Source organism: Ursus maritimus, unplaced genomic scaffold (assembly GCF_017311325.1).
Source record: "Ursus maritimus isolate PB19 unplaced genomic scaffold, ASM1731132v1 scaffold_20, whole genome shotgun sequence".
NCBI lineage: Eukaryota > Metazoa > Chordata > Mammalia > Carnivora > Ursidae > Ursus > Ursus maritimus.
Window position 1 is genome coordinate 20,771,805 of NW_024424453.1, and position 12,689 is coordinate 20,784,493.

General features: G+C 37.4%; 1 protein-coding gene and 1 pseudogene across 2 annotated transcripts in view; one reads left to right on the plus strand and one right to left on the minus strand.

Moving 5' to 3' along the window:
• Positions 1-10,361, minus strand: part of PLS1 (plastin 1) — a 42,028-nt gene extending 31,667 nt beyond the window's left edge. The window contains exons 1-3 of one of the 2 annotated variants that reach the window (XM_008707713.1): positions 10,245-10,361; positions 5,706-5,788; positions 3,944-4,073 (exon numbers count right to left, since the gene is read on the minus strand). In XM_008707713.1, the coding sequence (XP_008705935.1) occupies positions 3,944-4,073; positions 5,706-5,788; positions 10,245-10,314 (283 nt within the window). In that variant the 5' untranslated portion in view covers positions 10,315-10,361. Of the gene's footprint in view, positions 1-3,943; positions 4,074-5,624; positions 5,789-10,244 lie in introns of both variants that reach the window. The other variant, XM_008707709.1, reaches the window with a different exon arrangement.
• A 1,492-nt stretch (positions 10,362-11,853) lies between these two features.
• LOC121104321 lies at positions 11,854-11,950 on the plus strand (annotated as a pseudogene).
• The last annotated feature ends 739 nt before the right edge of the window (positions 11,951-12,689 follow it).

The window sequence follows — 12,689 nt, forward strand, 5'->3', positions numbered from 1 at the left end:
GCATTCCATTTTTTCATCTGATGTATTAGGGGACAGTAAGGTACACAGCTTAAATGAGCACAATAAGTATTAGACTTGATTCTAAAATCTTTACTAAAATATATTGCTTCTGGGGCGCCTGGGTGGCTCAGTCATTAAGCGTCTGCCTTCGGCTCAGAGCGTGATCCTGGCGTTCTGGGATCGAGCCCCATGTCAGGCTCTTCCGCTGGGAGCCTGCTTCTTCCTCTCCCACTCCCCCTGCTTGTGTTCCCTCTCTCGCTGGCTGTCTCTCTCTCTGTCAAATCAATAAATTAAAAATATCTTTAAAAAATATTTTTAAAAAATAAATAAATAAAAATTTAAAAAAATATATTGCTTCTGAAAGCCAATCAATCAGAAGCCAACCATCAGAGGTCAGATCATGCAAACACACACCCCAGGATTAAAAATACAAGCATCAAATTTCCACAGCAATAAATTCCACAGCCCCCACCAAAATATACAGAGTTGTGATTTGGGGCTTGTAACAGAAATACTAATTTCAATCAAGAGCTATTTGAATGAGTGAAGCACCTCCATTTCTGTGGAATTTCTACTACAAGAAGACTGATACAAATATAGATACAAATCTACTCTCAGCCATCTGCATCCTCAACTTCTCAACACATGGTTTCTAGTGTGGGTACATTGATTTTTAGGCCAAACATGTTGAGCTAAGCAACTGGGAAAATGGAAAGAAACTTAAAAGAAAAATGTTCCACTGCTTTATTGTTACTCTGTAAATATAAAAATAATTTAACAACATAAATCTTCAAAGAAAGTAATTCCCATTTCTATCACAGAGTAGCATATAATGAACTGACCTGCTCCAATTTCTAGAAATTAAGTAATTTTCCCAACGGCATATTTGGCAGGCACTCCCAAAGTGTAATCTATCACACACACACACACACACAAAATCAAAAAGATACATATTAATATTTATCTTTTGTACATATCATAATCTGCCTTTTTATCTTCTTGCTTCACCATATATACCTCCTCAGAGACTTAGAATCTAGGGATTTAAAGATCACTAGGATATTGTACCTACCATTAAGGAATTTTTAGTGTAATGATAAAAAAGATACACGAAGAACCACAACATAAGGGAAATAAATAGACCATAAGAGAGATATAAGCAATGTTCTAGAGAATTCAAAGAAAAAAAGAATCATGTTCAGTTGGGGTGGTCATGAAAAGGCTTTATGGAGAAGGTACAATTTGTTTGTTAAGATTTTATTTATTTATTTCAGAGAGAGTGAGAGAGAGAGAGAAAAGCGGGGAGAGGGACAAGCAGACTGCCCTGCTGAGCAGGGAGCCCAAAGCAGGGCTCAATCCCAGGATCCCTAGATCATGAGCTGAAGGCAGATGCTTAACCACCCAGGTGCGCCGAAAAGGTACAATTTGAATGACAGATTTTTAAGATGGGGAGAGAAAAGGAAGATATTCCAGGTATAGGAACCAGGAATGAGGTACTATTTCCCAGCCACTAGGATGGCTGTAATAAACAAAAGGGACGATAATAAGTGTTGGTGAGAATATGAAGAATTAAAACTGTCAAACATTGCTAGTGGGAATGCAAAATGGTACAACCACTTTGAAAAACAAGTTTGGCAGTTGTTAAAAATATAAAACACAGAGTTACCAAAAGCCCTACCAATTCTACTCCTAGGTATATACCTAAGATAAGTTAAAGCATATGTCCACACAAAAATGTATACAAAAGTGCTCATACAGCAGTATTCAGAATAGCCAAGACAACCCAAATGTCTATCAACTGATGAAAGAATAAGCAAAATGTGATGCTATCCATAGAACAAAATAGTATATGGCAATTAAACGAATGCAGTATAATGTATGTCACAAGGGGTAATCCTTGAAAATGTTATGCCAGTGAGGGAGCCTGTCAGGTGAAAGGCCACCACTGTATGATTTCCTTTACGGGAAATTTCCACAATAGGCAAATCTATAGAAATAGAAAGTAGATGAATGGTTGCCAGAGGCTGGGGGAAGGAAGAAATCGGGAGGGTCTGCTTATGAGCATGGTGTTTCTCTTTAGGGTAATGAAAGTGTTCTAGAATTAGACAGTGGTGACAACCAAACAACTCTGTGAATATACTAAAAACCAGTGAACTGTACATTTTCAAAGGGTGAATTTCATGGCATCTCAATTATATCTCAATAAAGCTGTTCTTTTTTAAAAGCTACTAAATGTTCCATACCTAGTTCTAGATAATAGTTATGTGGGTAATCATTTACACATTTACATATTCATATATTAAAAAGTCATCAAGCCATACACTTAAAAATAGTATACTTTATGCTCTTACTATGTGCGTCACCTCTGGGGAGAAATAGTTATTGTTCAAGGCATGAGGGAGCCACTGAGGGTGATGAAATGTTTTCTCTTGATCTGTTGGCATCTACATGGATATAGCTATAGGATGTTTACACATCTAAAAATTAATTGAGCTGTACAGTTAAGAATTACAACACCTTGCTAAATGCATATTATATTTCAATAAAAAGATTTTTTAAAAATTGAAGATGATATTTCATTAGCATGTGCAGGCAAAAATGGAGTCAAGGAGTGAACCCCCTTCAAAAAATAAGGTAGCAGTTACAGATTACTGCCTTTACCACACTTTTGTAGGGGGAAAATGGTAGAAAAAAATTAAAATAGGTGGGAGAAGTGTGAGTATATCGTTACAGAAAGATCCAGTTGAAAGGAAGGGAATCAAGAGGATAATTAGCAGATTCAGATCTCGAAGGAAAAGAGGGAAAAGGGTTACCCACTAGCAATAATTTAAAAAGCACAGTTCAGGGGCTCCTGGGTGATTCAGTCAGTTAAGCATCTGCCTTTGGCTCAGATCATGATCCCAGGGTCCTGGGATCAAGCCCTACATCGGGATGCCTGCTCAGCAAGGAGTCTGCTTCTCCCTCTCCCTCTTGCCCCTCCCCCTGCTTGTTCTTTCTCTCTCTCTGTCTCTAACAAATAAACAAAATCTTTAGAAAAAATAAAATAAAAAGCATGGTTCTAATTATGTTAATATAAACAAAAGAAACTTAACCAAAGGTTCTCTTGACCATGAAAAGTAAGCTTAACATGGGGTAAGACATTTCATCTTAAGAGTTAATGTGACTCCGGATTTCCCACTGGGCAACAGTCCAATGATTCTATCAGATCTAGCAAATCAGATGCTGCACTCTCTAGGCACCTAGTTGCTTGATAAAAGATGAATCAGGAGTCTCAGCTCCTGGAAAATGGAAGGGAAAGGTCCTTGCAATAAACCTCTCCACAAATCCCTAGGTCAGGTCTAAAAGTAAAGCCAACTCACCAGTCAGGATGAAAAATCCATTCAGAGGTTGTGACTGAACACATGCAATGCTAAAATAAAAAACAGGGGCGCCTGGGTGGCATAGCGGTTAAGCGTCTGCCTTCGGCTCAGGGCGTGATCCCAGCGTTATGGGATCGAGCCCCACATCAGGCTCCTCCGATATGAGCCTGCTTCTTCCTCTCCCACTCCCCCTGCTTGTGTTCCCTCTCTCGCTGGCTGTCTCTATCTCTGTCAAATAAATAAATAAAATCTTTAAAAAATAAATAAATAAATAAATAAATAAATAAATAAATAAATAAATAAAATAAAAAACAATTCATATCTTGTTGGTTCTAATCTCCTTGTGAGCTATGCCTGACACACGGTAGGCACTTACTGATTTCAATGATTCTACGATTTTTCGTCCTGACACCTCTGAAATTGAGATGCATTTCAAAATGATGGCATGGTATAGTTTAGTCTGATTTTCTCTCGATGGTACATAAAACCATGGTGTGAATTACAAATGAATGGCATCTTATGATGAAATATCAGACTTAGTGAATGAATCAATGACTGAAAGATCAAAAAGATTGGCAGGTTACCTGCATAAGAATGCTGTGTGCCCTCACTGGAAATGGATGAAGTTCCTCCAATAGCAGTAATTCCTTCTCTCTTGTTAATTAATTGGCGGAATGTCCTGCTGATGTCTTTGCTTTTTAACTCTTGAGTCAGCTGGAATGGAATATAAGTAAAATTGAGCCCTGATCAGACAATCCCAAAAAACCTTGCAATGCAAAGGATATTTAGACTTCTTTATTTATTTGGAATGACATCAAAATAAATCCTAATCAGGAATTCTCACCCTTATTGGTTGTGTACACAGATAGCTCTCATGGCATTTTACCCAGAGCACAAAATGTGCAAACTGCAAAAGAAATTTTATTATAATTGGGCTTAAGTTGAAAACACTGAAATTATTCTCCTGTGCTTGCCACGACCTTTTGTCGTGCCTTTTAACTAACTACATGATTAAGTTTTTAAGTGCTTTAATGAAGATATTTGCCTGTCTGAACCTTGCAAATGTATATATGTTAAAATCAGTAAGTCAGATACTGTAGGAAATAAGAGAGGCTTGGAGAAATGCCCTCTCCCAATCACTCTCATGATTGGTTAGACTGAATTTAATCAGTACTCCAAGTAGCAGCCAGAGTGAGTTTTTAAAAATTTGAATCTGATCATGTCACTTCACACTCTCTTCTTCCTATATCACTGTCTTCCTACTGCTCTTATGATAAAAATGAAAATCCTGCAAGACCCTGCATAACCTGACCCCAACTTACTTCCCTAGCTGCATTCCATACCCTTACCACGTCACCCTATCCACACTCAGCTTTTTTCCAAGTGCTTGACAGTATCTACCATCCCTAAAGCCACACAGAGACTCCACATCGGCTGTCACTTCTGCCTGCCTGGCACCTTATTCATTTCCCTCACTCAACCCCTTTTATCTGTTTAACAACTGTCTTCAGATCTCAGCTCAGGCTTCATAGCTCCCAGGACACGTTCCCTGAGTCCCTTGGTTCTCCAGCCTCACCACCAAGTTCTATTTGCATATGAAACATACAGTCCTGGTGGCAGTGCGGGAAGAAGTGACAGCCCTTGCTCAGCTGGCAAAGGCAATGTGGCCAGGTCACCTCTCTTGGCCCGAGAGTTTGAAATACATGATATTCAATATTCAGTTCAACAACCCATTTTTCTCTTGTCAGTTGAGTCATGTATTATTTTTCATCTTGTTCAGTTCTCTGAGCCTTGAGGTACTTTAATAATGAAACAATGCTATCAGAGCTAGCACCAAAATTTACCTGGTGGCATTTGCTGAAACTGAAGGTATAACTTACTACAAGGAAATAACCAGTGTGTGGGGAGTATAGCTTCCATACCTGAGCTATTTCAGTCCCCAAAAATATTCCATTTCTCAAGACCAAGTACTGAGACATTAAAACATCTGTACACAAATAGTCAATAAGCACCAAACTCAACCATAGTTTTACTAGCACATGAGATATTACTGTCAAAACCTGACTTCCAACAATTTGAGAATGACTTTTTCCTTTCTGTTACAAATTATTTGTGGACACTGTTGTTGTTACCATCATCATCATTATAAAGCAGTGCTTTTTTCTGGTCTCTGCAGCCAGATTTAACCAAAGAGAGCAATGACATTACTAAAATTCTGCTCAAAGCAAAAAAGGTCAGTAATCAGGAGAAGATGGGATTACTTACAGACACAAACTCTTGAAAATTGATTTTGCCATCTTTGTCGCTGTCAGCAACTGCTAGAATTTTCTCCACTATCTCGCGCACCTTGTAGCCAGGCAGAGGAAGGCTTGCTTCCTTAAACAGGTCCTGAAGTTCATAGTCATTAACATACCCACTGTTGTCAGTATCTGTAAAGATAAATCATTAGCTGTCAAATACCATTTGTGCTCTTCATTAGAGGTATGCACCCAGAAGGCCTCATGGGAGATTCACAGACAGGTAGAACCCTTCCGGTTTGTTCCACAACTTGCAGTCACCTTTCTCCTATACCTGAACTGTACAAGGTAGTCTATACACTTGATCAAAAAACTCATATTTAAATGGACTTTATCCACATAGATTTAGGACTCCATGCGTATTTTAAGTACATAGCACGAACACTGTTCCAACAGATGAAAAACTCAGGCTTAGCACATGACTAAATTTCAAAGAACTAAGCATGGACAAGTCTCAGATACTGAGAAAAAACAGCAGCAATGGTCATGAGGGAATACCCACCCAGATTTTCACTTCTTCACAGAACTGACAAAATGGATCTGCAGGTTCCACATTCTGTATAAAATATCTGCATCATATTTGTATATTAAATACAATAAGGTCTTTCTGTTATACTTTTACTTGGTGGCAGCTTTGTTTCATTTGTCAATAATTCATTGCTTCTTCATTATGTATTTATGATACCATTATGTAGGCTGAATCATGTTTGATGTCATTTTGATATTAAGTGTTCAAGAAATAATTTCACACCTGTATTTGGACTTTTGAAAATAGGTTTCCAGGCGTTTTCACGCTATCACTGAGGTGCGCTTCCCTAGGTTTTCGCTAGAGATTAGATACCACTTCTTGGCACAGAACAAAGGCAACACAAAATGCTCCTGCCCAGAGTTGGCAACAGAGCTTTGGATTGTCTGGTTAGTTGCCTGGATCCACCTTGTTATGTAGGTTTTCTTGGCCCATCTGCTAATAGTCGCTTTGTTTCCTCTATTTCACTTTTTCCTCTCAGTAAAAGAGCCATCCTCACTATAACTCAATTAATGATAAAGACAAACTTTGAAAGTCTCGTACACAAGTTTTAGAATTAACACCGTTTAGAACAAATGGAAAGTTTCTCAACTAGAATCTACCAATAACTAACATATTGCTACAATCTCAAAAGTCAGCTAGGAACCTTGATATTGCAATAATAATATTACTTTCTTTGAACTTAGAGCAAAATATCATTATTTAATACATCACAAGTTCAGAATTGTTTCCTATAATTCTGAAATAGGCAAATAAACTAGCTGGCTTATTTCTTTACCAACACTGTGGCAGGGAGTATTTAAAAATAAACAAGATCGAGGGACGCCTGGGTGGCTCAGTTGGTTAAGTGTCCCACTCTTGATTTCGGCTCAGCTCATGATCTCTGGGTCATGAGACTGAGCCCCACATCTGTTCCCTTGTTGGGTGTGGAGCTTGCTTAAGATTTTCTCTCTTCCTCTCCCTCTGACCATCTCCCCTACCCTCACACACAAGATTGACGAAAAGTTGTTTACCTGCTAACCGTCATGCTATACTAATAAGAATACTTAGGAGCTGGGGCTCTGAAGATGAATAGGTCTTTGTGCTTAAATTCCACTCCATCCCTATGGCCTCTGTGGCTTGGGTATGATGTGACAAGAAATAATAGACACCATTTAATAAACACATATTCTGTGCCACGTGACCTGTTAGGAACTTATTTCATGAAATCCTGTAACAACCTTGAGGTAGTAAATAATATTATTCTAATCTTAAAGATGAGGAAATCAAGGCTTAGGTTAAATTATCATAAAGAATATAGTTTAAAAAGAAATAAGACTTTCCTATAACTCAACAACAAAAATAAACAACTTGATTAAAAAGTGGGCAGAAGAAACAGACACTGACTTGAAATGAAGAGACATTTTTCCAAAGAAGTTATGCAAATGTCCAATCCATATATGAAAAGATCCTCAACATCACAAAACATTAGGGAAATGCAAATCAAAACCACAATGAGATGCCGCTTCATACTCATGATGGCTATTACGAAAAAAATTTTTAACAGAAAATAGTAAGTGCTGACAAGGATTTGAAGAAATTGAAACCCTTATGCGCTGCTGATGGGACTGTAAAATGTGCAGCCACCACAGAAAACAGCATGATGGTCCTTGAAAGATTAAACACAGAATTACCATATTATCCAGCAATACCACTTTTGAATATATACACAAAATAACTGAAAGCAGAAATGTGAACAGATATTTGTATACTCTTGCTCATAGCAACATTATTCACAATAGCAAAAAGGTAGAAACAACTCAGGTGTCCTCTGACAGATGAATGGATAAACAAAATGCGATGTAGACATAAAACAGAAGGCTATACAAGATGAGAAGTTGGTATTTAGTGGGCTTGGGAAGATGAAAAAATTCTAGAGATCGTGGTATGGTTGCATAACAATCTGTACGTAATGTCACTGAACTGTATACTTAAAAGTTATTAAAATGGTAAGTTTTCTTATGCCTATTTTACCAAAATTTATGAAGAAGAAAAGAAAGAAGACAAATATTTTAACTTGCCACTTCTCCCCTGAGACCCCAAAAATATCCCATGTAGTTAGTTTAGGTGGGCATGTCCCTTTGCCCCCAAGAAAAGTTGTTTGGTAGAAATTATCAGAGAGAATACTGAGTTCTTGGGGTGCCTGGGTGGCTCAGTTGTTAAGCATCGGCCTTCGGCTTGGGGCGTGATTTCAGGGTCCTGGGATCGAGCCCTGCATTGGGCTCCCTGCTCTGCTGGGAGCCTGCTTCTTCCTCTCCCACCCCCCCTGTTTGTGTTCCCTCTCTCGCTGGCTGTCTCTCTGTCAAATAAATAAATTAAATTAAATTAAAAAAAATAGAGAATACTGAGTTTATAAGAGGCAAGTTATCTTGTCAATAAAGCTAGTACATTCTGTGCTAGTGTTAGCACTGCCCTCACAAAGAGCAAATTATCTGGCTGTCAGATTTGTTCCATCAATGAATTATTTATTCAAAATATCATTAAATAAATACTGCAGGATTATATGTCCATGAGTCATAAAGAGTAAAGCTATACAAAGAAAAGGGATTACTAATTCATTCATATTTCACTAAGACTTAGGTAGCACTTTTGTTCAAGCTACCGAACTGCACTATAAAATAACAGCAATAGCAAGCTAAGAGATACATTTTTATTACTTCCTCTGTTTCAATGCTCAAAATGAGCAGAACATTCCAGTAATTGCCCAATTTTTGTCTTGAAAAGACTCTGGGCACCACTTACAATACTCTATAAAATTTATTATTAATAATAATCTTCTAGAAATCGTATCATATTCATGCAATGCTCTACTGACAAATATACTGTCCTCAAAATAATGAAAAGATGAGAATTAAGGCATTCACTATGAGCCTAATTCAGCCACCATGTAGACAGTATTTGGAAGGTTTGAGTTACTCTGGAGATGGCGGTGCAGGGAGAAGTGCAAGGGCCCAGGGATTTGTACAACTCACTTTACTTCATAGCAATGATTTGTAAGTTATGAGCTTCCTGACAGCTTTTTTTTTTTTTTTTTTTTTTTGGAAAGCTTTCTTTTTTAAACTGAAATCTTCCTTTTTTTTTTTTATTAGTCTCTAAAATTCATTCTGCACTGCATTTCATCTACACGAATTTTAGTGATTATTCACCAGGTTTGTGAGAAATCTAGGCGTGAGGCCAACTGTGATCATTATATATCCTCCCCGGTCTACCATCTGCCTGTTTCTCATGGACTGCTCTTCTGTACCCTAGAAGGAGTTTACTATGGGAAGGGCAGGGGGGTGGTGTCACGGTCCCAATGTCCTTTCACTGTGCTCACCTTTCACTTGCATGCTTTTGCCGACTAGAGCAAAAGACAGAAGTTAAATCCCTGTTTGCCACAGATTTCCTAGGAACAAAGTGCGGAAGAATCGCAATCCAACAGAGTATGAGGGGATGTTTTGGGAAGAAAAATACAAAGCTGTCGAATGATAATGTCCTAAAGACAAAACATTGAATGGCTTTAAAAAGTGAAAGAAAACAGGATATGCAGCCTTTAAAAACAACCCCAAGGTTTTTTAAAAATTATGCATGAGGGAGAAGGAAATTAAGACATATGGCCTCTAAAAACAATATTCAGATTTTAAAATATTCTGCTTGAAGTAAGAAAGTGTTATTGTTAGTGACAAACACACAAAGGCCAGAGTTCAGTTTATAAACAAGGAAGTGTTTCTATATTTTCTCTCTGTAATGAGGGTATCATGTTAAGCATATCCAGTTACACTGTCATTCATTAACCCAGATTACTCTCGCAAAGAAATTATCAAAGAATTCAAAGTCCAATTCTCCTAGAAATTTAAGCCAGTCTTAGTTTATCTTTCAGAAAGAAAGAAAGAATTCAGTGAAACCTAGATGGGGGGGAAAAAAGGGGGAATAAAGCTAGGGGTAAATGGGTGGTAATAAAACCAATAAAAGGTATTGTCCCATTCCTGGAAGTCTGATATCAAGCAGAACAGCAATGCCATATTTGGTTTTTCTCAAGCATACCTATTTTATTAAATGCTTCTTGTAGCTCTTCCAGTTCCTCCCGTGAAATGACAGTGGTACTGTTTTCCATCTTTGGAGAAAAGACTACCTTCAGGTCTTTATATCTAGAAAAAGTAATGTTATAAAGAGAACATTAGCCCTGTGGAAACATTTACCTAAGCAATCTAAAGTACAAAGGCAGTACACTATCCAGAAGAAAACACCTGAGAGGTCTGGCTGAAAGGGAACAAATAGGAACAGACCCCCGGGAACACCACTTCCCAACATAGGTGGGCCAGACAATAAGAGAGTCAGTACAGGGAAGAAACACCTGTCTTTTACACCTTGTGCTTATATAAGGCATAGACGTTTCTCAATAGCCTGTACAATTTTCATTTACAGTTTACCCTACTATTTCAGTAAAATAAACACTTCAAGTTTGAGAGAATTGTAGCATTTATAAATGTACAGGAAGTGGTCAGAAAGTAAAATCTTAAGACAGGACTAATGTCCACAAAAAGGAGAAAGTAAGTACATAATTTTTGAAATACAATTTATTCATTAAAATTTTTCATTGATCAAAGATCATATTAAGCTGTGGGAAGCCCTCTGAAGAGTATTATGACTCATGTGTCATTTGTGATCTTTATATCAACCTGCTAAGGAATTTTTGCTGTTCTTTCAAAAGGACAGATTTCTGAATCTTACAGTTATTCTGGGGCCTGGTTCTAATCAAAGTATAACTAAATCTTTGGATTTTAAAAAATATACCACTGCCCACTATTTAATTCTACTCTGTTTAAAAAAAAAAAAAATCTTAAGAGAGCAAGTAGTAGAGCTGAGAAAGGGGTAAATGGAATTCATCCTACACCCCAGATGCAGTTTCTTACATCTTAGCATTAAATAATAAAATTTTACTGAATTCTTACTTTTACAATGTTTCACTATAGTTAAAACTATTTATAGGCATACTTATTTTGTGTTGAAAGAGATTAAATAGATCTTTTAGAATTTTTAAGCATAATCCCCTAGTTCTAAAATGCTAATTCTGTCACTGCCGGCTGGCTTTGAATGTCTGTGGTTTTGGTCATCCTGCATATCCTTCCCCATATTCAAAATGGTTTCTACTCCTTGCCTCAAGTTTTAAAAATAGTGATCCAAGGAGCACCTGGGTGGTGGCTCAGTCAGTTAAGTAATTGCCTTAGGTTCAGATCATGATCCCGGGACCTCACTCTCACTTTCTCTCTCAAATGAATAAATAAAATCCTTTAAAAAACAAAAATAAAAACCACAGTGATCCAACTTTCCCAATTGCACTCCACAGAAAGGCTGCAAATTAATAGTCCTTGTGTTGACCTCACATTTGAAAGGATAAATATACCTGGGGTTCTATTCTTTTTGCTCATGCCTATTTGAATTTATGTGATTTGTTAATTACATAAACTATTGTTATTTTCCCACAATCAGACAAAACCAGCACTTAACCTTATTGACAAACCAATTACCAATACAATATGTTTCTTATTTTTTAGGTTTATTTTTATAAGTAATAAAGTTGCTTCAAGTCCTTTGGTATTTAAATGAAAGAAACAGAAAAATATAGGGCTATCTTCAAGATACACTCTTAAGTGCTTGTTTCATCAGCACTAAAATTGGAATAACACAGAGAAAATTAGTATGGCCATTGTGCAAGCAACACACAAATTCATGAAGCGTTCCATATTTTTTTTTAAAAAAGATATACCTTTTTTAAAAAAAGATTTTATTTATTTACTTGACACAGAGAGAGAGCACAAACAGAGGGAGCAGCAGAGGGAGAAGGAGACTCCCCTCTGAGCAAGGAGTCCGATGCGGGACTGGATTCCAGGACCTTGAGATCAGGACCTGAGCAGAAGGCAGACACCCAACCAACCAAGCCACCCAGGCATCCCGAAAGATATACTCTTAGAAGAACAAAGCAAGGTGCAGAAGAGTAAATATAGTGGGGGGTGGATAGGAAGCTATATCAGTTGTATGGTTAGAAAACATTTCCAGAAGGATACCAAAAAAAGGTAACAGTGATTGACACTCTAGGGGAACAGGAGATTGGTTGCAGAGTGGGAAAGGGGTTTACTTTTCCTTATACACATTTCCATTCACTTTTGTAGACTATAAGCCTACCAAAACCAAAATAACTGAAAATAAGACAGGCAATTGTGGTAAAACACTGGAAAAAAATAAAATAAATACTAGTAGTCTGAAGGCACACATTATTTAATACTGATAATGCTAAGATCGATACGCACGGTATCTACATGTTACAATTCCAAATAAGAGCACCTATTTTCCTTACAAAGCAAAATACTATGATTAAAATAGTAAAATGGGGCACCTGGGTGGCTCAGTTCACAGAGCATGCAACCCTTTATTTCAGAATTGGGGATTCAAGCCCCATGTCGGGTGTAGAGATTACTTAAAAAATATATT